Source organism: Suricata suricatta, chromosome 3, assembly GCF_006229205.1.
Source record: "Suricata suricatta isolate VVHF042 chromosome 3, meerkat_22Aug2017_6uvM2_HiC, whole genome shotgun sequence".
Taxonomy (NCBI): Eukaryota; Metazoa; Chordata; class Mammalia; order Carnivora; family Herpestidae; genus Suricata; species Suricata suricatta.
The window spans coordinates 110,402,025-110,429,182 of record NC_043702.1 but is presented as its reverse complement, the minus strand read 5'-3'; the positions used below and the strand labels follow the sequence as shown (position 1 = coordinate 110,429,182).

The 27,158-nt window shown below is 40.4% G+C and overlaps 1 protein-coding gene and 1 long non-coding RNA gene across 3 annotated transcripts in view; both read right to left on the bottom strand.

Annotated features, from left to right (window-relative positions):
- Positions 1-1,225: 1,225 nt before the first annotated feature.
- On the bottom strand, positions 1,226-3,456 carry LOC115286590. Of its 2 annotated transcripts, none has more exons than XR_003906151.1 (2): positions 3,256-3,456; positions 1,226-1,578 (listed from the first exon to the last, which is right to left on the bottom strand). It is a non-coding gene; the product is annotated as an uncharacterized LOC115286590 (long non-coding RNA). The 2 variants fall into 2 exon arrangements; XR_003906152.1 differs by lacking the exon at positions 3,256-3,456 and adding an exon at positions 1,889-1,975.
- Positions 3,457-6,147: 2,691 nt separating this feature from the next.
- Positions 6,148-27,158, bottom strand: part of EXO1 (exonuclease 1) — a 30,821-nt gene continuing 9,810 nt past the window's right edge. The window contains exons 6-14 of the mRNA XM_029933036.1: positions 26,799-27,011; positions 25,170-25,357; positions 24,474-24,570; positions 22,956-23,181; positions 18,797-19,040; positions 13,574-14,246; positions 11,966-12,067; positions 9,645-9,838; positions 6,148-6,810 (exon numbers count right to left, since the gene is read on the bottom strand). Of these exons, the coding sequence (XP_029788896.1) occupies positions 6,669-6,810; positions 9,645-9,838; positions 11,966-12,067; positions 13,574-14,246; positions 18,797-19,040; positions 22,956-23,181; positions 24,474-24,570; positions 25,170-25,357; positions 26,799-27,011 (2,079 nt within the window). The 3' untranslated portion in view covers positions 6,148-6,668. The remainder of the gene's footprint in view (positions 6,811-9,644; positions 9,839-11,965; positions 12,068-13,573; positions 14,247-18,796; positions 19,041-22,955; positions 23,182-24,473; positions 24,571-25,169; positions 25,358-26,798; positions 27,012-27,158) is intronic.

Sequence of the window (27,158 nt, the reverse complement as noted above, 5' to 3'; positions counted from 1 at the left end):
CTAGGAATGGAGGCAGATCAGAAACTGGCCCTTCAGATAACCTTTGCGGACTTTCACCTGCCCAGAGGTCAGATCCAAACTTCAGCCTTAGCAGTCTGAGTCCCACCCTGAATTTCCAACCCCATCTTTCTCCTCCAGTGCAAACCCTCTGATCTGGTTCAGCTAGTTCTTTTCTGCAAACACTCTGTGCATCTTCTGCCCTAAGCTTTGCTCACACAAAGTCCCTGTGTGGAGTGCACCTCCGCTACCTCTTACCTATCTATCTCCCTCACATATATCCCATTCAAGCTCAGTCAGATTGTAAATCCTAAAAAGGCCCAAAGAGAAGCCTGTCCTTTACTCTAGAAATATTTGCTGTTGGTACAACTTATTTTACGTTAATATTGTCAGACATGTTTTTATTTAACTTCTCTTGTGTACCTGAAACATGAAGAATTGTGGCTCATTTCCAGCATATATTTCCTTAACATTGCAGAGGATACAGAGGTAATCAAGGCAGAGCCCCTACCGACACCGGGATGGCCCCACCTGGCCATTCTTTTCTTGTCTCTGTCCTCCGTATCAATGAGCCCATTTGTTGCTTGGGCCTAATCCAGTCTAGGATAAAAATATACTTGTGGTAAACTGACTTCTGTAAATTCTGTAAAGTGGCTAGTAAAATTATTAAAATCTTCCTATTTTGGTTAGTAAATTAGCTTTAAAATCGTAATTACTATGAAATCATGTGAGGCTCTTCACTTTTTTCAAAATGCAGTACTGAAATATTTAAGAAAATGTTTGAATATTGAAAAAAACCCCTAAAAGTCATTGAGAGACAAGTAGTTATGAAACGTGTCATGGAGTGAGAGTAATTAAAAATAAGTTAATCTATGTATAATAATGGGAAGAAATATTTAGATAGCTTGTAGATTTACAAAGTTAGTTCCAGAAATCATGTTTAAAGAAAACACATAAAGTAAAATTTCATAATTTTCCACAAACCTGATAATAGGGGGTGAGGATTAAGGGGTACTAATCAAAAGAGATTTGAAGCTGGTCTGTGATGCCATGATTTTTATAAGTGAGATGATATTTGTGCTCTATTTATATAGTGAAAAGAAATAAAAATAAAGCATCGTACAAGGGGATTTTTAAAATAGACTGAAAGGTGCTTGCACTTGTGCTTCAGATACTAAGCAATGTGGAGGGGCTGCCCTCTTGTGGATCTTCCAGAACAGTCTTTAAATGGTTACCGGAAATCAATTTATTGTTTTGTTCACAGAATTTTGGAGTTGTAAATTTCTAAGTAACAGGTCAACCCCTCATGTTTGTTCCATGAGGAGAAAGAGGACAACACAGCTTCTGTGGTTTATCCAAGGTCACTTATTTGAGGCAAGTCAGAATTACACAGCAAGCCTTCTGATTCCCATCTGGAATTCTTCAGGGATTCTTCTGCCTCCTCTAAATCATAAGTCAACAAGTGTTAAAACACCAGCATGTGTTTTGAAAGACAGGAGGTGTGGTAAAACGTACAGCGGCTGGCAGCTAGACATCAATAAGAGGAACGGGGGGTCCATTTTGCCAGGATCTTACCGGGAGCTGAGAAACAAAGGAGGGTAGTGCTTGTATTATGTAGTGGATTGTAAAATCTAATATAACTGACACATTTAATAATAGGGTAGCCTCAAGGCTGCACCTAGTCAACAAACAGACACCAAATGAGCAACAGCAGCCGAAAGCTGGAGAGGGGCAAGGGCATGGAGAGAGACCCCCTCTGGGCCACAGGTGCATGAGGAAGGCTGACAGAGGACACTGCTGGAACGCTGATGAAAACACCACCACCCTGGCTCCAGAGCCCCACCCAACCACAGGCAAGTCTAGAGGAATATGAAGTTGGTGGTGCCCTTACAATGATTGTAGTGACAAAAAATCCAACCCCACTAAATGGCTGACTAGCTTTTCCCAACGCGAACCCTAGTAGAAAAGGCATGCCCACTTCCAGGCATACATGTCACGTCAGTCGCTACAGCTCTGTAACAGCATGGATGACGTCCAGTCAAAGACGACACACACACAAACATAAATAGGGCAAAAGAAAACTGTCAAACACACAAGATACAGAACCAGGCTCAGAGATGACCCGGATGTTAGAAATTCCAGACAAGGAATTTAAAATAACTATGGTGAATATGTGTTGCAGTGGGAAGAGGGGATAACAGGCATGAGCAGACAGGGGAATGTCACTAGAGATGGACACTGTAAGAGTAAGATAGAAACGCTAGAAATAAAAGCCAAAACCACAGCAATAAAGAGCCAAGGAAAGAACTGGTAAACTTATGGATCTGTAGAAATTACTTAACTGAAGACAGAAAAACAGAGTAGAAGGTAAACATAACAGCTTTAAGATGTGTGGGACAACTTTGAAAGTGTAACACAGTGTAGTGGAGGTCCCAGCAGAAGTGAGAAGGGGAGGCTAAGCGGAGAGTGGATGGGGGTTCACATGCTCCAGCTTATTTCCATGGGATTCCTTCTTCTCAGCTCCAAACCCCACCCGTCCCTCCACTGTGCTCCTGGGCTTTAACAATCAGAGGCTGTCTGGTGCCGACTGTCCAGAGTAAACGTCAAGTCTCTGGGAAGTGAGGACAGCTGCTGGATATTGTGCATGAGGGACAAGATCTGTGATGTCTAATTGCTGCATTTCATCTCTTCTAAGGTACAATTATAATATTTTTGAAAATAGTGTCTTAAAGTTGGTAGTGTCAATAAATTTTTTCTTTCAATGGTAAAAATAAAATGGTGCACCTTATAATCAATTATATCTTCAATATGATGAAGTACTATTTAAAAAATGTTGTAGGGGCACCTGCGTGGCTCAGTCGGTTAAGCGTCCAACTTCGGCTCAGGTCATGATCTTACGGTTCGTGGGTTCAAGCCTTGCATTGGGCTCTGTGCTGACAGCCTGGAGCCTGCTTCAGATTCTGTGTCTCCCTCTCTCTCTGCCACTCCCCTGTTCATGCCCTGTCTCAAAAACTAATAAATATTACAATTTTTTATTAAAAAAGACACACTACTCCCAGAATCCCCTCCATGTGCTTTTTCCTAACATCAAAGCCCTGCTCCTCCCCTGGAGTAACCACTACCCTGAATTTTAGTTATCACTTCCTGTATCTTTATTGCTTTACCAAAAGCATGCATTCCTAAACAATCTAGTTTAATTTTATCCAGTTTTCAAAAAACTATATGGGATTTCCTTCCTTATCCCTTTCTTCAGTTCACCTGTTGAAAATCCCAGGGTATTAAATATGTGGTTTCCCCTTCTGGATTGTGCTAACTGCACATTTAAGATGCGGTTCCACGCATTCCTCTGTCCTGTTTCTAAGTCTGGCAGCTGCATCCGGAGGCATGATCAGACGCCCCCCCCGCCCCCATTCCTTGACAAAACTGTAGAGGATGTGGAGTTCTTTCACTAAGATGCACAATATATCTGGTTGTCTCTTTTTGATGCTCAGCATCTAAATCCATTAATCCACCAGATGCTGCAAAATGGTGATTATGACCTCATTTATTTTTCCTTATTAGGTCACTAAAAAGGTTTCTTTCCCTCCCTTACCTGCTATTGGTTGGTTACACAGTGGTAGAGGTCAGAGGAAAAAAAGGAAACAATTGACATTTCTCCTTTATTTCTGTTTTCAAGATCATGAGTTGATACCATCATTCTGAAGGTCTGAACTGACAGATCATGACTTGAGCAGAAGTCAGATGCTTACCCAACTGAGCCAATCAGGCACCCCTTAACTCCAATTTTTAAATATACAGGCCGCTCTGTTGAATGCCCACCACTAACTAGTCTTTATGGTGCTATTTCTCTAGTTACTTTGGTTTTCTAAAAGAGCTCATTTTCTGATAGATTCTTTGGGAAGAACTTAAGGGAATACTATTCCCCAAATTCTTGCCTGTTCAAAATATTACTTCACTTTCTTCAAGTAAGAATAATTGTGAAAAATCTGTTTTTGCTTACCCCAGGATTTCTTTTTCTTAAATAACTGTTACCTAGGTCTTCGTGTTGCATGTTGTGCATCAATAATCTTGGGTACAAGAGTGCCCTTTAAAAGGCTTCAAATTTGTTTTTAATTGAGAAAGTTTTCTGAAATTATAATTTGTTTCCTTTAGAGACATTACCTGTATGTTGCACCTTCTGTCCCTACCTTCAGTATTTATTTCCTAATCTTTGTCTTCTCCCCATTTTGTTCTGATTTTTGCTCCCTGTCTTTTAAGGCATTGTCTGTAGTATTTTTGTATTCTGATTTAGCTTCCACTTCTGAAATGTCTATTTCTACTTCTTTTCTGAGTTCACCTTAAGTTTTTCCAATTCTAAATTTCCTTCATATCCATATTCTTATTAATAACGTTTGCAACACTTTCAAATGGACTGTTTTTCATCTGCTCTGTGGGCTTTTTGGGTAGATTTTCAATTATCTATAGAGATGTTATTTTGCTCTTAAAATTAACATCAGAGGAGACTGATCCAAAGGCTTTTCTGTGCTTTCTTCTTAAGTAAAATTAGTTTTGAGAAGGAAGCCTGGTTCATAGGAGCTTCTTGGACATCAAATGTCTTTAAGTGTTCAAAAACAGGGTATTCTGCTGAGACTTCTTGGTCACCTGTTGCTCCTCCCACTTCTGTTTCAACCATCTCTCCTTTGCTTCTGCTGTTTGTCCTCCTTGGTTTTGTGTCTTACCAGTTTCTCTTTGTGGGGGACCCTGTCCCAGAAGGAGCCTTGGTCAAGTCAGCAGCTAAGTTCCAACAGTTCACGTGGACCAGTCGACCTCAGTTCCCCACAGGCCCCCTGCACACACTCCCCACAGGACTGGGAAAGCCTCTCCCTGGTGCAGTGTGGCCTGCTGTTTTAAGGACTCTTCTGAAATTCTGTTCTCAGGTCTAGTAGACGCCCTGTTGTGCTCCTGATTCTCCATCTTGTGGTCTTGCCATTGGGGGCTTGTCTTCACCCACTTACACTTTGGGATTTAAGGATACTCTGTCACCTCAACTTGTAATGCTGGTCACAGGTTTTCAATTTTGCTGCCCGACTGCTGTTATGTGGGGTCTGGAGGCTGGAGATCCATGGCACGGCTGCTGTCTCCCCTACACTGTGCCACTTCTTGAATGTTTTCAGCCAGTTCCATTTTGACCGACCTTGAGCCCCTGGTTTGGGAGGAAGCTGCGTCGCCATTTACTGAGCCCATCTGAAGTCTGCTTCCTGTTGGCAGTGCGGAATTGATCATTTCTTTGCTTAAATCACTCACTGCTTATGCATCTGTTTTCTTGCCTGATGTCTCTTCCTTGGTTAACCTTTATGGATTTATACTATTTTATTCCTTTCCTGTCATTTAAGTGGGCAAGGAGATAAACATTTGTATGCAATATTTGAGTCACATTCTTAATTTGTTCTATAACAGGAAACATTCATAGAGTTCAAATTTGCTTTTTTTTCCAGATTATTTAAAAAAAAATTTTATGCTATTTCTTACAACTTTGTCCCCCCCCCCTTTCTGACTCTTTATCCAAGAGTCCTCTACACAGCATATTTAAAAATGTAAATACTCGGGATCCCTTTCCTTTATCCTCTGTATCTCAGGTAACTCCTTTGCTTCCTGCCAGATTTCCCCTCCCTTCAGATGTTCACTTGCATGGCTGGTTCTTTCCAGGTTCCTGACTGTGGGGAGATAGTTTTTACTTACATAAATGGGCTAAAGAAATAGCTGAGGGAGGAAAGCTGCCACTACAGGGTGAAAGCACCTGAGGTTAGCTAGTGAGATATTATAATGGGATCATGGGTAACTTGTTCTATCACCTGCAGGAAATTACTTTCCATCTGGTGCCAATATACCTTGTCTCCCCAGACGCTTTGCTTCTTACACATACAAGTAAGTTAATGATTATGGTCTGACTGTTTTCTCCATGTTCACGTGTATAAGATCTTGTTTTCCACATGTTCACCACGTGGGTAATTTCTTTGGAGCTCAATAAATATGGAAGCGAAACCCCTGTTCAGGGCTCTTGGCTCCTCCCAGACATCAGCCTCTCGTATTCAATTCTGTGTCCACTCTCTTGCTGGAGAACTCGAGTCATAGTCTGCGACACCTGACCATCTCTGCAGACTGTACACATCATAGACCTTGATGCTTTAGTATCTTACATCACACCTAAGACTCTAGTTAAGGGATTTTCAGCTCACACTTTAACCTTTCCAACTACCCCTCCCATTCCAGAAACTTTATTTTCAATTCAACCCCGAAAGAGAGGAAAGGCAGTGCAAAAAATTTAAAGTTTGGAGAAATACAGTGATTCCGTCCAGGATGATTACAGAATTGTGGCTTTTCATTTACCATCCTATGCTTGGCAACATGAAAAAAAGCTTTAGGGTAGATTTTTATAAATTCCAGGGGACTTGCCCCAAAACATCAAAACTTCCAAAAACTGTCAAAGATAAAAATTATTTGTCTATTTTAGCTTCTTACAAAAATATAAAAAGCTGAACAAAAGAAATAATTACAGTTAATATACAAAATGTACTCTGTTTAAAAAATGGCATACATCTATGAATAAATCAGTCCGGCAATTGCCGCAATCCCAAACAGCACTGCAAGTTGATAGATTCTCTCGCAGGCAATAGCCTCCCAGCTGCCTGCATTTATTGGAATATTGCTCTCTGAACACGCATGCACTCAGATTTGTTAAATATATCCTCATCTGCTTCTGGAGTTAGCTGGATGTTGTCTTTGACTGGTGACAGGGGATCTGGCTTCTTACAAGAAGGAAGCTTTTCAAAATCTCTGCAAAATACAATACAATAAATTTGGTGTATAAGTATTATACAATAGTCTACCTAGACAAAAGAGAAGTATTTGAAGAGAATAAGACCTTTCACTTTGTCTTAGTATATGATGCATTCAGGTTCTCCTCTGAGTATCCCAATAAAATTTGAGTTTGCTTCTTAGTTCCCCTTTCTGCCTCCTAAATCACCTTTTAAAGCATGTGCAAAGCCACTACTAAATATGCACTAGCTAAGAAAGAATGATTCCAATAAAGACATTTTAGTTCCTTTCTCCTTAGCACCCTTCTCCAGTCTGGCTAAGAACCAACATAAGCCGTATCTTTTACTCCTGCCTCCCCACAACCTATTTTTCTTTTTTGGCTGGAAAGGAGCTCTGTGTCTATAAACATCCTATTAGGAAGACACGTAGGAATACCTCTGCACCCTCAATTTCTCTTTAGAAGTTCTTGAAATATGGCCCATGGTCTCTAAAAATTCTCAAGACCGTTTCAGGGGGTTTACAAGATCAAAATTATTGTGTAACAATATTTAGACTTTATCTGCCTTTCCCACTATGCTGACATGTTTACCCAAAAGCCGAACTGAGTAGAAGCTACTGGCAACTTAGCACGAATCAAGACAGTAGCTCCAAACTGCGCGGGAAATACAAGCAGTATTCGTGTTCTCCAGCTCCACGTACTTGTAGTTACACGAGTCAGCTTCGGGTGCCTGGGTGGCTCAGTCAGTTAGGCATCCGACTTCAGCTCAGGTCATGATCTCACAGGTCATAGGTTCAAGCCCTGCATCAGGCTTTGTGTGGACAGCTTAAAACCATGGAGCCTGCTTCAGATTCTGTGTCTCTCCCTTCTCTCTGTCCCTCATATTCTGTCTCTCTCTCTCTCAAAAATAAACTTAAAAAAAAAAAAAGTCAGTCTCATTTAAGAGCGTTCTTATAAAGGCAGTAAAAACCACTAATTTTATTAAATCTCAATCCTTTCAACCTCAAATGGGAAACCCAGCAGGCACTTTTGTTAGTCCTGAAGGATGACGGTTATTACCAGGAAAAAGCCACGTGACACTATGTCATTCAAGTTTAGGTATTCAACTAGCAGTATTTGTTGCCAAGGATAAAATTCAAGCTTTCAACTGAAAGTTAGAATTCTGGAAAACGTGTATCTGACACTTGCCAGCTTCCTAATACTTAAAGATTTTGCCATTAAGATTGTGATTTCTTTATATTGTATAATGAGATGTGTCAATGTTTGGAAGATAACTCAGAAAGCTAACGTTTTCTAAACAGCCACTTCATGCATGAATAAAAGGGGCATTTCAGGTGCAATTTGGACCAATGAAACAATAGACTGTAATATAACAATCTGCAAAGTCGGCTGACATGGTTTCAGACCCTATACTGCAACCTTGAAGCAGTCACCACTTGTTGGATATTGGTGTAATGTCAAAGTAGAAAATTCACAACTACATAAAGTCTATTATTACTCATTTCCCAACCAAAAATATGTGTGGAGCCGGATTTTCTTCCTGTACTTGAGCCAAAACAATCTACTGTAACAGATCTAACACAGAAGCAGACATGAGAATCCAGTTCAGTCCTATTAAAGTACAGTAAGACCTGCAAAAATGTTAACAAAAAAGGAACCTGTACTGTTTTTGGGGAAAGCATACTTATGTAATAATACACCATTAATTTTAATATGGGTTTGTCATTGTTACTTAAAGATAAAATATTTTAAAATGTCCATTTTAGAGTTGCCTGGGTGGCTTAGTGGGTTAAGCATCTGACTCAGCTCAGGTCATGATTCGTGAGTTCAAGCCCTGTGTCGGGCTCTGTGCTGACAGCTGAGCGCCTGGAGCCTGCTTCAGATTCCGTCTCCCTCTCTCTCTGCCCTTCCCCCTCTCACGCTGTCTCCTCCTTCAAAAGTAACTAAACATTAAAAAAAATTTTTTTTAATGTCCATTTTAATTTCTAAGGTAGTTAAATGCTGCAGGTACAAACACATAAACCAAAGTATTTTGAGGCCCTCAGTAATTTTTAAGAGTGTAAAAGGTGTCTGAAGGCAAATGTTTGAGAACCGCTGGGATATGGTATAACCCTAGACTTGACACAATGCAAAATAAAAAATAGTTGTCTGGCACTTGCTTATTTAAAGTGTGTCTCCTCATACCATCCATTTCATCTGACTGTGACAATGTTTTTATTAGGTGAGGTTTAACCCCACCACCCATGTACCTTTCCTTCCCTCCATTCTTAGCACATTTGCTTTATTGAGAAGAACAAGAGAATAAGTTAATTACAAATCACAGCTACTCGGAGGCTAATTTTATAGTCTAACAAAAGGAAGTACTATGGCTCAAAAAACATACATATGCAGAGGATCGATTCTTCTAGAACAGTATCTGCCCCCACTTTAGAAATCTGGCACATTCATCAGATGCTGGACGATTCTCCCCATTTTAGGGAAACAGACTCCCTCAAGTCAAGAAGTATGATGCAGCATTCCCTTCCCACCCCGTGTCCAGAACAATTATTCTCATCACGATCCTGAGTGACAAGGGAAGGAAGCAGAGGCAGAAAAAGTAACCTGCTTAAACAAGCAGACCCCACAACCAGACCAAGAACTCAGGGTTTTCAGTTTGGCATCTTTTCACCACAAGAAGGCATAGACACTAACCTTAAATATACTTAAAGAGCAGCTAGAAGGAATAGAGAAAAATAATTCTCATAGGGTAAGAGAAAACAAAACTCGTATGAAAATAGAAAGAATTGTGAGAAAGTAACTAAAATTACAAAACAGTAGTAACTCATCTTATCTCAGAAGTAACAAGGCAACTCACTTTTTAAATCCAAAATTTTTCCAGAGTTCATTGATTTTTATCTGCAATCCTGGCCTGTTCTCAGCATTATGGTGATTTCTCTTCTGGATGCTTGATGGCTTTTTGCTGAGCCCACTGGCTCGGGCTGGAACTAGAGGTTTGATCCGGGTTGTAGAAAGATTGTCCATGGAGCTAGATTTATACAGCCCAGGAACCTAAAGAGTAAATGCTCCATTTAATACTGTTCTGTCCAAGCAACTACCTTTAGTTAGCACTGAACTACTATCTGTATAATAGAACAGAAAAATAACCGACAAGCAATAAGTAAAAATGTTCACTTAATATATTTCAATTCTACTTAATTATTATCTTGGATTGTTTTCTTTTTCACTTGTAGAAGTGAATTTTGTTTTGAATAAATTGTTCAAAGGGTTGATTTTTATCCTGTGGGAAACATGAAGCCATCTTTGTTCTGTTGTTGTTCTTTCAGATAGTAAAGAGCAGGGTGATGAAACTGCCAGAGGGAGGTAAGAATGGAAAAGTTCACATATGAAAGATGAAATGTTATCTTGGGGTGCTGGTGAGGGGAAAAGGGAGAGAGCAAGAAACAAGACAAAGAAGACAAAGAAAGAAAAGAAAGACAAACAATAGAAGGCTTAGGATAGGTACAGATGTGTGGCTGTTTTTCTTTGTCCTTTGCAGAAGAAGGATCAAGCTGACAGAAAGAAAAAGGACAACCCTAAGATTTTGAACCTAAATGGCAAAGAGAATAGTATATCTTCTGTAGCAGAGAAAAATAAAAATGTTCTGAGAACTGGTTTCAGGTTAAAAAAACAAAAAGGTTCTGGGGGCGCCTTGGGGGCTCAATCAGTTAAGCGTCTGACTTAGGCTCAGGTCATGATCTCACGGTTCATGAGTTCGAGACCCACATCAGGTTCTGTGCTGACAGCTCAGAGTCTGGAGCCTGCTTTGAAGTCTGTGTGTGTGTCTCTTCCTGCTCTACCCCCACCTCACACTGTCTCTGTCTCTCTCAAAAATAAACATAAAAAGAAAAATATGTTCACTATAGAAAAACAGGAGAAAACAACAGAAAAAAAAATTCACTTATACTCCACCTAGGAGCTAAAGCCAATAACATATTTAATAATTCACCCCCTTATTTCTGGATGGGCAATTTTCAATTTTTCACTTTGTAACTAATGCAGGATAAGTGTTCATGTCCTTTTGTTTACTTATTTTGAGAGAGAGACAACACAAGGAGGGGAGAGGCTGAGAGAGAGAGAGAGAGAGAGAGAGAGAGAGAGAGAATCCCAACACAGGGCTCAAACTCACAAACCATAAGATCATGACCTGAGTCAATATCAAGATTGGGTCTCGTCATGCATGAGCCACCCAGGCCCCCAGTTGTTCATGTGCTTGAACTCTCATGACTTAGGCAGGTTCTAGAATTGGACTTCGAATTATTTAAACTCACTCAAACTGCTTTCCTGAACGGCAGAGCGACTTATGCACAGTTAAGTATGTGATTATCTGTCTCATACTCTCATAAGCACAACTAACAATATTGTTTGAAAATCCGAGTGATAAGAAATTGTTTCATTATTTTAATTTGCATTGTTTGATTACTAAGGAGGTGGAACATGCTGGCATGTATTCACCAGCCATTTGTACTTGTTCTTTTGTACTATTTATGTCCTTTGTACATTTTTTGAGTTAGAATTTAGCATTTTTCATATTCATGGGAAAGAACACTTAAAAATAAAATATGCCTTAGCTTATGAGCTTTCCCTCATTAAGTCGCACAAATATTTATATATCTTGATACAACAAATAGCATGGTCTATCGGATACACAGTTTCTAGAAGATCTCTGGACAACATATATCAAAGCTTTAAATCTGGTGCCAGGAGTACCACTCCATGAATTCCATGGAAACTGTTTCATCCCTATGAAATAATCCAGAACGGTACGCAATATTTATCCACATGATCTTGGTTGCAGTCTTGTCTGCTACTGCAAAAAATGTTTAGTTCAAGGACAAACATAAGAGGATGAGCTAAACTCATCCAATGGCATGTTACTTGGTCATTCTAAGTGACAGTGCAGAAGCAGCACACGGGAGAAAAGCGCTTGCATAGTGCTGGGGGATGAGGGTTTCTTTGACAACGCCACCACCTACAGTCAGGTGTAAACATGGCCCTAGGAAGACTTGAAAGCAAACATTTCTCCTGTAAATTAAAATATAGGCATTTTCATTTTTAATTTTGTTGATATTTCTCAGTTCCTGGTAATAAACGTACACTGCTTCTAAAATAAAAAAAAAATTAGATGTTTTGGTTTACCTTGTTTTTTAGAAGAGTGACTTTTCTTGAAAACTGAGATAAATGTAGCTTGGATTTTGGATTACCTTGATTCTCAAGTGACTTACTATTGCAGTCAGATTCCTAGATCCCCCAGGAAAAAAATAAAATAAAATTAGATTTTTACTATGCATTTTTTGATGACAACTAACCAATATTCAACAAAAAGTAAAACAAGTAAAACGAGAAAATCAGTATAAATAAAAGTGGAATTTTTCAAAGTATAAAACATGGAGTGGTTGAAAGAAAATGAATCTAAGTGGCAAGGATGTTCGCAGGTCTCCAAGTTTCACTGAAGAAACTGGCAAAATGTTGTAACGCAAGTAAATTGGGTAAAAGAAAGGATGCATCTGAAGACTTCTACCCCTTTCAGGAGCCTGTCAAGATGCTGACTCCAATAAGAGTCTCCTGCTGTGATATTGTTGGTTTACCCACGTTTGGCTAACAGCGTTCATAAATCACTAGCTACAAAAAGCTGAACTGGTACAGCCGTACCTTTTAATTGTATAACATGTTTAAATGCAGTCACTTCTCCCAACGCCACTGAGATCTACCCTCTGCCTTATCCCATCGTGTAGAGCTTTCCTTTACACAGAAAAATCTGGATTCCCATAAAACTCAAAAAAGGACAATGAAGACTTTACATTTCTGCATTTTTCAAGAGGATTTTTTTTTCAATTTATTTTGGGATTCTTTACAGGATTATATACTTGAAGTGAAAAATACTCCATTGACTTGATTGTAATTTTCAGAAACCCTAATAGTCCTTGCTCATGGCTAACAGTAGTAGTGGTGACTCAGGAATAAATTATTCGTTTATCTTTTTTATTTTTTAACTTATATATTTTTTAGTCGACACATGTTACATTAGTTTCAGATGTTAAATCATTTCTTAAAATAAAGGTCATGAGTAAGGTCCTAAGATTAATTCACTTCAATAGGGTCAGTAAACTCAAAACACACAGAATCTAAGGTTGTTGCTTTTCTGTCAGCACAGAGCTCCATGCAGGGCTCGAACCCAGACCGCAAGATCATGACCTAAGCTGAAGTCAGAGGCCTAACCGACTGAGCCACCCAGGTGCCCCAGGAATTAAATATTAAATGTATTGTAAATTATCCTTCTGCTTATGTCTTAACTGTTCCACAAAAGGTAAGTGACTCTGGACATGGAGTTAGACTGAATGTACAAGAGTATAAAGTATGAAACACACCCTTACAATGAACAAAATGTGAACTTTCTACACAGTAAGATCTAGAGTAAGATATTAAGACAGCAGGGGTGCCTGGGTGGCTCAGTCAGTTAAGCCTCTGACTCTTGATTTCAGCTCAGGTCAAGATCTCACCAGTTTTGGGACTGACCCCTACATCCAGCTCTGTGCGGGTGGTACGGAGCCTGCTTGGGATTCTCTCTGCCCTCCCAAGCTCCCGTGGACATTCTCACTCTCAAAATAAGAAACTAAACTTAAAAAAAAAAAAATTAAGACAGCCAATTATTTTGTAACCTAGGCAACATTTCCCCAGTGATGTGATGAACACCCAATTTTCTGTTGCATATGGATTTGAAAACAAAGGCTTCAAAATGTGATTCACCTCTGAGTCGGAATCCTTACTAGAAGGCTGGAAAAGTTTTGACACATTCAAATCGTATGGCGACAGTTCTGGGCTTCTCGGGGACCGCGGGGACCCAGCTGCCGGCTGCACGGGAGGCGCTCCATCACCAGACTCCTCACCCTTCACCTGGGGCCCAGGAGAAGCTTCCCTCCGGCCGGGCACCGGGGTGGGGGGGTCGGTCCTTCTCTGGAACCGCTGTAGCGCCTCGCCCAGAGAGGGGCTTGAGGTCCGCGAAAAATCGCCAAGACTTCCAGACCAGCTGAAACAATTTCTCAGTGTCCCCAGGGTGGGTGGGGAGATGGTCCTTGTGAACTTCCTGGTCTCTGAAGATGGAGGCTCGCTGTCAGCAATCATAGTGATGTCGTCTGGAACCTCATCACCTGAGTTACATGCTCCATCCAGACCAGCCAGCTTCCTGCCATCCCGACGGTGCGGTTCAGCTGCACAGGCCTCTGCATCTGTGACGGCACATTCATCTGGAACCTCATCATCTGAGTTACGTGCTCTGTCTGGACCAGCCAGCTTCCTGCCATCCCGACGGTCAGGTTCAGTTGCATGGGTCTCTGCATCTGTGAGGGCACTCTGCTCTGGGGCCTCACTGCCTGCTTTCACTGATACACAGTCGATGGAATCCAGAGAACTGCAAAAAAACCTAACAAAAAAACAACAGGAACTACGCATAAATGTTTTAGAGTGTTTTCACAAAGGTGGTAAGATTCAGATAATGAAAAAATGGTCTTGTTTCTTCAAGAAAAAGTCTCCCTAAGTACATAATTTCATAAATAAAGATGAAACAGACCTTGAAAGTTAAAAAAAATTTTTTATACCAACATTCACACACTTAAAATTTATTTAGAAATCCTGAATTTGTAGACAGGATTTCCCGAAAGCAGTCCCCTCTACGTACAGTGTGTTTGGAACTGGTGTAATTTATCTACACCTCATCATCACACAGGTATCCTTTCCCCTAAACTTCACTGAATAAACTCCCACCAGATAGGAAGCTCCTGGAGGACAGGGACCCTTCACGACCTGTGTCCGCCACAGCACCTACAATAGGTCAAATATTTGAGGAGACAGGGAAATACACGACAGAAAGGACAATTTACAACTACTGTCTCTTATTTTATAAATGCAAAATAAAAAAATTTAGCCATTTACTCTTTATCTTAGCATATACCATAGTAGTGAATTATCTGGGAACTTGTAGGGGTACATACTCTACTGGCTTTTAAAATAAATGCCCTATAAACTTTCACACTGGTTTAAATACTGAGGTTATGACTTTCACCATCAATCAGTTTTTAAAATAAATTTCTTTTCAATGTTTATTTTTGAGAGAGAGAGAGACTGAGAGACTGAGTATGAGTGGGGGGGAGCAGAGAGAGAGAGAGACAGAGAGAGAGAGAGAGAGAGAGAGAGAGACAGAGAGACAGAGAGAGAGAGAGAGAGAGAGAGAGAGAGAGAGAGAGAGAGGGAGACACAGAATCTGAAGCAGGCTCCAGGCTCCAAGCTGTCAGCGCAGAGCCTAATGCGGGGCTTGAACTCATGGACCATGAGATCATGACCTGAGCTGAATCATTAAATTCTGCATTAAACACTCCAATAGAAAACAAAGATCAGAGAAGATACACTCAGAGAGTTTTTAAGGTTAAAAAGGAAACTCTTAGAGTATAAATATGAAACCTAAAGAGAAATTACCTCTTTAATTAGTTCAAATCCAAGATGACAAACAGAATATTTACTAAATGCTAGAGAGTAAAAATCTCCTGTATCCTTTACCTAACCTCCAGTTGAGGTAATGGGTACAGGACAGGAAGTAAAGGTCTTACTAGGCTAGTCACTAAGCACAAAACAGCTCCTAGATCTGACTACATAATTCATTATTAAGTAATAACCCCTGTGATATCCAAGTATTCTAGCAGATATAATTTCATGGGTGAAAAAAGTTACAGTGACAGTACCCAAGGCTATAAAATTGATCAGCAAGAGAACAGAATTAAAACCTAGAGCTCCTCCCAGATCATGGCTACCTTTTCCCAATTAGTGTATGGTATTGCTTAATTTATATTTTTAGATCTCAAAAGACAAATTGGCATGCTTCTAGAGTAAGTCTCTATGTAATAAAAGATGAGTTAAAACAGGCTTCTAAACAAGGATGGAGAAAAAACTTTGTCATATTTAATGCATCCTGTTGGCATTATGTTAATGTAGTGGGGTGATATTACATTAAATATGCATCACATTAAAGAGTGGGGTGACAGTAAATTCCTGCATTAACTAAGGACTTGCATTAACTAAGGACTGGGTACTGTGTCAGGTGCTTGATGTACTTCTGCTAATCGTCAGAACAGCCTCCAGTGGCTGATCCTTATTTTATAGATAAAGAAATAGGCTCAGGGAAATTCGATGGTGTGTGAAAGATCACTCAATTATTTTTCCCGTTTATTTATTTTGAGAGACAGTACAAGGAGGGGAGGGCCAGAGAGAGGAAGAAAGAGGATCTCAAGCAGGCTCCAAGCAGTCAGCACAGAGCCAGATGCAGGGCTCAAACTCCCAAAACTGTGAGACCAGGACCTGAGCCGAAACCAAGAGCTGGATCCTCAGCCAACCAAGCCCCCAGACCCCCAGATCACTTGAGCAATGTGATGATGTGGTATGAATCCACGTCCGGGCTGATCAGACCACGTGCTCCTTCCTACCCGCCATGCCAAGTGAGACCAGGACCCTCTCCCTAACTAGGCCACCCTGGAAAAGTATTTTTTTTAACTTCTCAGAGCCTGGACATCTTAACCAAAAATGGAGAAAATAACACCAACCCTGAATATCTCCTAATTTTGCTGTGAGGAGGAAGAGAATATGTTAAAGAACTTTGAAAATTAGCTATGAAAACTAACTTCACAACACTTGTTAGATGCTGTTACACCATCCAGGTCAGAAAACTACATCAAAGACTTACAATTATTATTTCGCAGGAAGGTGATGGAGAAGAAAATTTATTTTTCTGAACATCTCAATAATTTATCAGGGTCACATCTACCTAAACTACGTAAGGCAGCGATGGGCAGCTGTGAATGGAGATTTGACTAGTTCACCGGTGACCAGGGGAGGCGCGGAGATCTGCAAGCACTACTCTCCTTAGTCGTCCCCGGACAAGAGGTGGGCATGGAGTGACAGACCAGGGAAATTTTCTTTTCTCCCACATGGAAAAATGAAATGCAATTCCATAAACTTCTCCAGGTGAGAAAAGCCAACTTTCTAGAATGTATTAATTGGCGTGTCATTGAGAGCCGCCTTCTTGATCTTTTGCAGCCTCCTTTTTCATCGTTGCATTGGTAACGGCAGAATCAAAAAGATCCTTTAACTGGGACGTGGCTGGTCCCTTGAGGAGGCCCGAGGGGAGAGGCGAGGTCCGGGGGGGAGCAGTGGTGGTTCCTTCTTGCCCGCCTGGCTTAGCCTGGCATATAAACTTGAAGACGATAGCCACTCCACGTGCCCCAGAGGAGTGCGGGGGCTGCTGGGTCTCCAAGTGGCCACCTCCTGTGCCAGTGTAACTGAAACGTCCTGCGACTTCACCACCCAGACAACAGAATAAGAAAGAGCTATTCACTGTGTATTGATCATCTATGAGGGCACCTTTACTCACAGTAAAAATTTAATCCTCTCGTGGCCCAAGGTTGTCAGAGTCATTGGCCTCATTTTTTAAAGAGGAGACTAATGGGGCACCTGGGTGGCTCAGTCAAGCATGTCTGGCTCTTGATTTCAGCTCAGGTCCTGATATCGTGGTGAGTTTGAGCCCTGTGTTGGGCTCTGTGCTGACAGCATGGAGCCTGCTTGGGCTTTTCTCCCCGCTCTCTCTCTGACCCGCCCCCCTCACTTATTCACGTGCTCTTTGTCTCTCAAAAATAAATGAATCTCATCATCACTCACAGGGACTGCAGAACGGCATGCCCAATCTTTCTCTTCCACTTTGGCCTTCTAGAATTCATCCATCTGGGCACACTTGGAGTGGTCCATCAAAAGCAGCAAGTCTTACCCTTCTGATCAAAACCCTCCAGTTTTCTTCTGTCACCTCTAAAGAGGAGAGGTTCCTTAGCCTGCCTGTACACTGCACTGGCCTCAGGCCTGTCTCCACCCCTCAGCAGCCTTCCGCAGACTGGCATTTTGGCAGCTGTAAGAGTGATTGACAGCAAAAGGCTGTCACTGTGCTCCGTGCCTCTGCCCAAGCTGCCCGCCTCAAATGGCCCCTGATGCCTGCCCTTCCTTCTGACCCCTTCCAACCACCCACTCAGCGTGAGACATCCATTTAATGTCCCTAGAACACCTCAGGAATACTTCTGTCACTGTACCTACAACACTGTATAGATTTTCTTTACGGACCTATTTTTTGCAACTGGACTATAAGTTTCTCAACAAATACTAGGTCTCTCATTTTCGTAACCCAACGCCTAGTATGGTACTTGGTTCCCAATGAATATTAGAGTTCTACAGTCATCTGTATTTAAATGTGCTTCTAAAAATACTATGCACACATAGCTCTGAAAAAAAGTAGAAACAAAGAAGCAAGGGACCCTCCAAAACAAAAGAATTTTTCTAATGCAAAATATAATACATCAACATTCTTATTTTGCTTCACCATGAAGAAGCTCAAGACAACAGTTGTGCGTTTACATCAGGATTATGGCTACACACGGTACAAACGGCCAAGGGGTGAAGCCAGGCCCACACTCACTCCCTGCACCACGTGCTCTGTGTTTACGACAGCTGAGATCAGTACCGATGATACAGCAGACATACAGTGTCCTGCAGATGAGCTAATACAACAGACACAACACCCTGCAGACAGACTCCCTGCACTGTGCACTGTTTACAATAGCTGAGATCAGTACCAACGGCACACCAGACATATGACACCCCAGAGACAGCCTCCCTGCACCACGCACTCTGTGTTTATGACAGATAAGTACTGACGGTAGAGTAGACACACGACACCCCACAGACAGACTCCCTGCACTACGCACTCCGTGTTTACGACAGCCAAGATCAGTACCAACAGCACACCACACACTCGACACCCCGCAGACGAACTCCCTGCACCACATGCTCCGTGTTTAAGACAGCAAAGTGCCGACAGTACAACAGACACACAACACCCTGCAGATGAGCTAATACAACAGACACAACACCCCATGGATAAACTACCTGCTTCTGGTCCCCGGAATCACGACCGCACCACTTTCTTCATTTTTTCTCTGTAAAAACGCTGCAAACTTATTTCTTGTAGGGCGTGGTGTGCTGAGGTTTTTCTTATCAGCAGTCCCATCCACCAGGTCAGGCATGAGCATTTCCGAGTTCAAGGATTTATGGTCTTCAAAGTTACTCTTCTTGGTCTTCTTTGTAAATGAGAGGGAGTACTGACTCAACAGATCGTCTTCTGACAGCTCCTCTGAACAGAAACAAAATGGTCTGTAAGTCTTGGTGCCGTGTGCAGACTCGGCCTTACTGTTACAGTCCACATCTCATTGCCTTAAGGATGAAGTCCTATTTCTTTAACAATGTATCACAAAGGAAGATACAAGAATGACTCAGAAAAAAAAGAAATTCCCTTTAGCTGTGGTTTACAATTTCACAAGTTAGTTAAGATTTAACACCTGTTGTTTGTATGACTTTATGTGAAGTTACTGAAACCAACATTTCAGGATACACTCAATTCTGTAAGGCTGTATACTTATTATACTAAAAGCTTGATTTTGAATGAGAAAAGAAATTAAGGTAATTTACATGCCAATATATGATTTACTGTTTGACTTTTAAAATATTCCAGTAAAACCAGAAGCCATTTCTATACATTGCCCATCTTATGGCCTTTGGAATGTATGTGACTGTCATGTAGTGAGGTCATCTATGCTCCAGTTCTGATCCTCATTACTGAGCTAGGGGGCCCGAGAAACCTGTGTGACAAATGTATTCTTTGGTATTAGAATAAATCATAAGACTGAATAATAGAGCAGCCTGACGCCTGACACAAACAAGCACACAGAGACAGTGAGAAGGTGCTTTAATTCAGTCCCGCTAATTCTGTCTGAATGGTTTCTCTCGCGTAGGAGTAAGGGCTCACTCCCTCATGAGGTTAGGAAAATGGTTGTGGTACTAGATACTAGTACCACTAGTAGTAGAGACAAAAGGGTGCCTTAAATTTTAAATTGCATATAGATTTTTAAGAAGCCACAGGTCTGCAAACTTGATATCCATCCCTGGCCAAAGCCTTCATGTTTATTATGTGGAGAATTGTGAGTCCTTACAGTAGAAGAAAACACAAACGCTGCAGGATTCTCAGCAAGGTTTCTCCAAGAAACAGCCCTGTCAGGCTAGCTTCATTTTCCTTCCGTGACAAGGTTGTTAGACTAGGTATTTGGGGGAATTTCATGGATTTAGAGTATTTTGAATTGAGCAGGACACCTCGGTGTGTCTCGTTATCCTGGTGGGCAAATGCAGAGCAAAATAACTGGATATTAGCTACTATGTGCAGTTGCAGCAACAAATGGAAGAACTCCGAAAGACCGCAGATGACTAGCAGTCTGCACGGCAGGTCTGGAATCCTCACTTGTGCTGATTCTGCCCAACGTTACATGAGCAGACACACTTTAACCAGAACATTAAGACATGGGGAGCTGTACTTCTCTAATTTCCAGGTGACACAGATAATACTCATTATTAGTAGATAATACAAATATTTTTTAATAAAGACAGAACAATGGATTATACTGAAGATTGCCTCAACAGAGATAATTTCATTCACATTTAAGCTTAAAAATATAACTGCATCTGGTTTAACTAGTGGATTTTGATTATAAATTCAGTAAATGCAGAAAAAAGACAGGAATGTTAATAATTCTTAATAATTTGCCAAGCTCTGTGGTAAGAAGACCGCATTTCAACAACCACTGACTGTAACAATCATGCAATTATTAAAAACTTGTTGTCTCCAAAGCACAGTGGCAGGTAAGAGACTGTTAGCTTGGAAAGGAAATGTAGGAGAGTCACAATGGCCGTCTCTAAATACATGATGGGCTGCCAACTAAAAGGGGTAAGCTTACTGTTTTTGTTTTGTTGTTGGGTTGTACCCAGTGATCGGTGGTAGTTACAGCATAAAGAACTGACAGATAAGGAGTTCCCTACGTAACATGAACAGCTGATTTTCATGGGAACAGAAGGGAAGGAACTAACATGTAAACTGTATTTGCTACATACCAGGGGCTTTTATAGGTTACCCTACAGAACATATACAAAAATTTGTGAATAGGTAACATCGTTCCCATTTCAGAAGAGGAAACAAAGGTCCAGAGATATTATCAGGAAAAGATTTAGGTTCAGAAGGAATCAATACGTTTTGACAAAAGATGAATAATCCACACCTAAATTTACAAAGGGCTTGTTTTATTTTTATTGTTAGACTTTCACTTATTCATGTAGATGTCCGAAGGAAGGGAGAGAGAGAGGGAACAGATTGCAATTATCCTTTCTACCTCTCCACAGCTTCCAGGGGAAAAATTAAACCCCTTTCCCTAGTACTTCGTAGGCCACTCTCAGCACTTCTGTTCAACATTGCACTGGAGGTTCCAGAAGATAGGAAGAAAAGGAGGAGGGGAAAAAAAGAACGGACAAACAGAATCTAGACCAGAAAAGGAGAAGCACAACTATCTTTATTTATTTTATGCTCATCTATGCACAAATCCTGCAGTCTACAGAAGAGAGCCTATCTAATATAGAAGTTCAGTACAGTTGTCAAATAGGAGATTAAAGCACAAAAGTCAACTATATAGTTGACACTTGAACAAAATGAGAGTTAAGAGCACTGACCCCCTCCAGAGTCAGAAATCTGTGTATAACGTTGGACTCCCTGAAAACTTAACTACTAATGGCCTTCTCCCAACCAAAAGCCTTACTGATAACATAGACATACAAAAACATATATTTTGTATATTATATATTGTATTCTTATAATACGTCTAGAGAGAAGAAAATACTAAGAAAATCATAAAGAAGAGAAAATACATTTATTGCACTGTATTTATAAAAAAAAAAACACTCCACTTGTATTTATTTAAAAAAAAACTCCACATATAAGTGGACCTGCACACTCAAACCCTTGTTCAAGAGTCAACTGTATATCTAGCAATGAATCACTAAAAATCAAAATGAAAAATGTTTGCAATAACATCAAAAATCTGAAACATAGGGATAAATTTGACAATACATGTCTGCAAGACCTGTACACTAAAAACTACAACACGCTGCTGAAGAAAAATTAAAGACTTAGTTGAGCATCCAACTTTGGTTCAGTCATGATCTTAGGGTTCGTGAGCTCAAGCCCCGCATCAGGGTATGTGCTGACAGCTTAGAGGCTGGAGTCTGCTTCAGATTCTGTGTCTCCCTCTCTTTCTGCCTCTCCCCTGCTCACAATCTCTCTCTCACTCTCTCAAAGATAAACAAACATTATAGAAAAAAACAAAACAAAACAAAAAAGAAAACCCAATATAGTTAAGAAGTCAATTCTCCCCAAAACTGATCCATAGATTCGACTAAATTCCAATCCAAAATCTCAGTAGGCTTTATTAAAAATTTTAATGTTTATTATTTGTGTGTGTTGGTGGAATTGGGGGACAGAGGGAGAGACAGACACAGAATCTGAAGGTGGCTCCAGGCTCTAAGCGGTCAGCACAGAGCCCAACAGGGGTCTCAAACTCATGAACTACAAGATCATTACTTGAGCCAGTCAGTCAACCGACTGAACCACCCAGGGGCCCCTATTTACTTATTTTTAAATTGAAAAGTTGATTCTAAAAATTGTATGAAACTATGAAAATCACAGAATAGCCAAAACAACTTTGCAAAATCAGAACTTAAAGGACTTCTATTGCTTAGTTCCAAGATTTACTATAAAGCTATAGTAATTAAGACAGCATTCTGGTATGAAGATGGGAAAAGAGACCAGTGATATAGAATAGAGTCTAAAATAGACTCACACATATATAGGCAAGGTCAGCTGATTGTTAACAAATGTGCTGAGATAATTCCATGGGAAGAGGGCAATCTTTTAACAAATGGTGGTGGAAGAAGTGGATCACCATATACAAAAACAGTGAACCTTGATCCTTACCTCACACCATATAAAAAATAAAAAATTAACTCAAAATGGATCAAAGGCCTAAATCTAAGACCTAAAACTATACAAGCTCTAGAAAAACAACCAAATAAGTAAGGGAGAAAATCTTATTGACCTTGGGTTTAGCAAAGATTTCTTAAGTGTGATCAATACTCACTAATATTTCACAATATATACCACAAGCAAAATACATACCACCTCTTGGTCTTTTCACAATGGATGACTTCCTTGGAAGATTTAACCCTTTAACACTGATCACTTGTTCAGTGCCCACAGTACTTGGATTTTCCTTCAGTCTTGTAGCATCTGAAGCAATATTCAGCTCAAGTCTAGGGCAATAATTCTTATGCCAAATGCTATTAACATTAGATGACTTCTGGCATGTTTTGTCATTCCAACTATGACTTCTTGATTGGGCAGGCTAAAATAGTAAAAAGGAAAGGGGTTACTTGAAGAAGGAAAATAGCTAAATCATTTCCCTTAGCAACATAAATTATAAGTAAATAATTAACTTACTCTTTTGAACAGTTTTTGAGGAAAATATCTGTTTTTTAATAACATTTTCTATTTTGATGGTACTACACTTTTCCATTTAATGTGTGTTGTATTCCTGGGTTGTTTCTCTTCTAATGAAGGTCAAATGACCTTGTTGGCTCATTTCTAAGAAAAAGTGAATCTTTCTAAGATGAATAATCCAAGAAATGAAAATGCACTTGAAGAAATGTAGCCAGAAAAAAAAGTACTTTCTTTTAAATTTATTTTTAAAAAACATTTTACTTATCTTTAAAGAGAGAGAGAGCAAGAGTTGAAGAGGGAGAGGGAGAGAGAATCTTAACCAGGTTCCATGCTCAGTGCAGAGCCTGATGCAGGGCTCAATCCCATGATGCTGGGATCATGACCTGAGCTGAAATCATGAGTTGAATGGTCAACTAACTGAGCCACCCAGGTGCTCTGAAAAAAATTACTTTTAAAATTTGAGTATTTTTAAAAAAAATATTAATTAGTTTAATAATCATCTAGCAGTAAGCCTCTGAATGGTCATTTACACACCATTTACAAAGCACCTGAAAGTTAAAACCATAAAATAGTGTATTTAAAGTAATCAACCATCCCACCTCTAGAAAATGGTTGAATTCAAACGAAAACAATCTAATTTACAAAACTCTAGTTTCTACTACACCCACACTTGGTACTGGCTTCATCGGGTAATGTGGAGAAACAGAAAGCTACTTTGGGGGTATGTCAGAAGGGACATATGCAACTGGGAAAAAGTAGAAGAAAACAAGGAGGGGCTCAAAGACTCAGCTCAGAGACACTGAATATTTAATATTTGCTCAGTGAGCAAAAAACCTGCTTTAACTTCCAATGGTAGCATTGCTAAGTTTGAATCTTCAAAATGCCAAAGGCCAGGGGCAAATGGAATGGGATGAGAAGAGAGGCATCAAATGATTGTAGATACAAATGAAATGTTCATGTCTAAAGGTCTGGTAACACATCATGTGGCTGTTTTTAATTTAAGGAAACACACCAATATACCTATGTTCTAGGACAATTTTTTTAGCATTAAAATGTCTTAAACCCATACTCTGCAAAGAGCTGGGGTACAGAAATCCTTAGGTGTTTATTACATAAAGATTTGCCTTTAGTCACAGTTCACATACTAAAACATGCTCTCTAAAAGTTGTTTTAAAAGAAAAGTCATTAAGATGTTACCATAGTGGTGTCGGGATTGTAGTTATCAATCTGTTCAAAAGTATTTATATCTTTGTTTCCAAGTGCTATTTGAAGAGCTATGGAATCATCAAAATACCTAGGTTGGTAAGATTAAGGAAAATTGCTTTTATTAACAACCAAATGAGTATAGTTAAGACAGAAAAGTGTTTCCTATTGTCACAGAAAATGCTCAGGTTTAGGGCTCCAGCAGACCCTGACCATCTGCCTTCAGCATTGCTGAAGCCACAGGTGGTGTTCACTAATGTCTACTTGTCACTACAGGGGGTGGCTGCTTCTGGAAGCAAAAGGGAGTCCTGGCCATCACCTATGTGACCCAGGGCTCTGAACTGCCCTGCGTGTATGCACCTGGGGTTAGGAACAGGGCACATGGTGTGCACCCGTGCCCAGGATGGCTGTCCTGACACATCAAGCTCGTTGGCAGGGACCTGCTCACCTTTGCCATGGGTACCGAAGTGACCGACTTGGCTCACATTTCTGTCAAGTCAACCCAAGTAATTAGCAGGTTGTAAACAAAAAGTTGCTCTAAATTTTCACCAGCATGGTATTTAAAATTAACAAATGATAGGTTTCATTATAAAAAAGAAAGCAAAAAACAATTTACATGCTTCACTAAAATATCTCCATAAAAATATGGAAGAAGTGCAAAACTCTACTGTTCTGATTCAGAAAGGATACTGCCCAGCGTAGCTCAGTGTTTCAGGATCAATATCATCTTCATAGGCATTCAGCGGGATGAGCTTCCTGTTGATGGGATCAAAAACGAGCTGATAAAGGAAGGTATTGTTGGCCCGAATAAATCCTCTGATGTAATCTTCTGGTACTGTTATGTTCATCTTAAGATAGTGTCCAATTTTCTTGATGACCTAATAATGAATGTAAAAATATTTACTGGTTATCTGCAAATACAGAATAGGGAATGTGTCATCTCTAGGACCAACTGGTTCACGTTAGAGGAGGCTGACTCGAGACAGAAAATCAATTGATTTTATCCACATTAAAAATCTGTACCGGCAAACAACCATGTTGTATCACAAAAAATCGTCTCTATGACAGTTATCTTCTTTGATTTTTCTATTATTAACCCAAAGAATGAACAATTCAGTTACAATGTCAAGTTTATATTCCCACGTGTGATGTTAAGACACATTCCTCACTCTCAGGGTCCCTTTTATCCAAAAAAGCAAAACACAACACACAAAACCTAAGAATTAAAAAAGGGAGTCACCACTGTAATTTCTGTTATAGTCGTGGATGATTAAAGCCGAAGTGGTTTAAATACTCTGCATCATACTCAAGGCAAGGACAAGCCAGAGCGGGACTTGGCCTCGGGTCACAGGCTAGTCAGTGCCCACAGTTCCATTCCCAGCTCTGCCACTGTCTCCTGGTGAGAACTACCCCAGGAGGGTGGCGGAAATTAGCTTAACAGATGCTTGTTTTTTAGGGTAGAGATGCCTGAGAAATGAGAGGGTGGTGAGGTAGGGGTCTCAGCGTCCCAGAGGACACATGGCAATGATACTGCACTGGACTGTGTGAGGATGCAGATACGAGAGTCAACTGTCTCCTGTCAGGCCATGTTAGAGATTCATGAAAATGTGCAATTCTTGTCATTTTCATTTTTTAGAAGACATGGGTATTCTTCCTTAGAATATGCTATATATGTTGAAAAAGAGACAGAGTGTGCATAAATGGGGCAGAAGGAGAGGAGGAGGGGGAAGGGAAAGGCAGGGGGGGGGCGGGGAGAGAGAGAGAGAGGGAATATCCCAAAGTCCAAGGTGGGGCTCAATCTCATGAACCGTGAGATCATGACCTGAGCTGAAACTAAGAGTTAGGACACTTAACTGACTGGGACCCAGGTGCCTGGTGAATTTATTATTGTTAATTTTAAATTAATAAACATTTTAGTTTAATTTGAATTTGTAAGTATCAATAGCTATAACCTATTTAACAAAAATTATTGCCACCAGGAGCTTTTAAGAGTGTAAGTGGCTCCTGAGACGAAAAAGTTTGAGTACAACTACAACAGAGAATAGGACAGAAATTGAAAGGTAATTTTAACATTAATTTTATCTACAACATTTTGCGTGGAAGTCGCTTTATAAGTCTTCATTTAAGAAATTTTGTCAATTGCTTAAAACAGGTCCATCAGTTGCCAGAAGCAAAATCCTAGTGTTTTAGTCATTTATTTCCCTTCAGTGACATAACTGGGCCATCGGCAGGACAGAATACCTAACATCCATACTCTGAGGGGCGTGGCTCTGACGGGAGACCCTGTGGTATGACTGCCGTGCAGGGAGAATCACTCACCGTTATGATATCCGGGTTACTAGCCAGTCTGAGCACCTTGCAGGCCTTCGCCAACCCGATCCCGCGCAGCGACGAGAGGTAGTCGCAGCCTGAAAGGATGCACATGTACCGGAACTTCTCCTCGGTGAACACGCCCCCGAGCTGCCTGCACAGGCCTAGCCGAGCCTGGTCAATTTCTAGCCCGTTTCCAAACTGGTCCATTTTTAAAATCACCTTCAAAAGGCAGGGGAGCTGTTAATACCTGGAAGGGTCATTTTAATGTTTCATTATCTAATCCACTATAATATTTCTAAGAATCCTTTCCTATTATTTACCGTCACATCGAGAGGAGAGATAGGCCAAGGAATCACTGCGTAATTT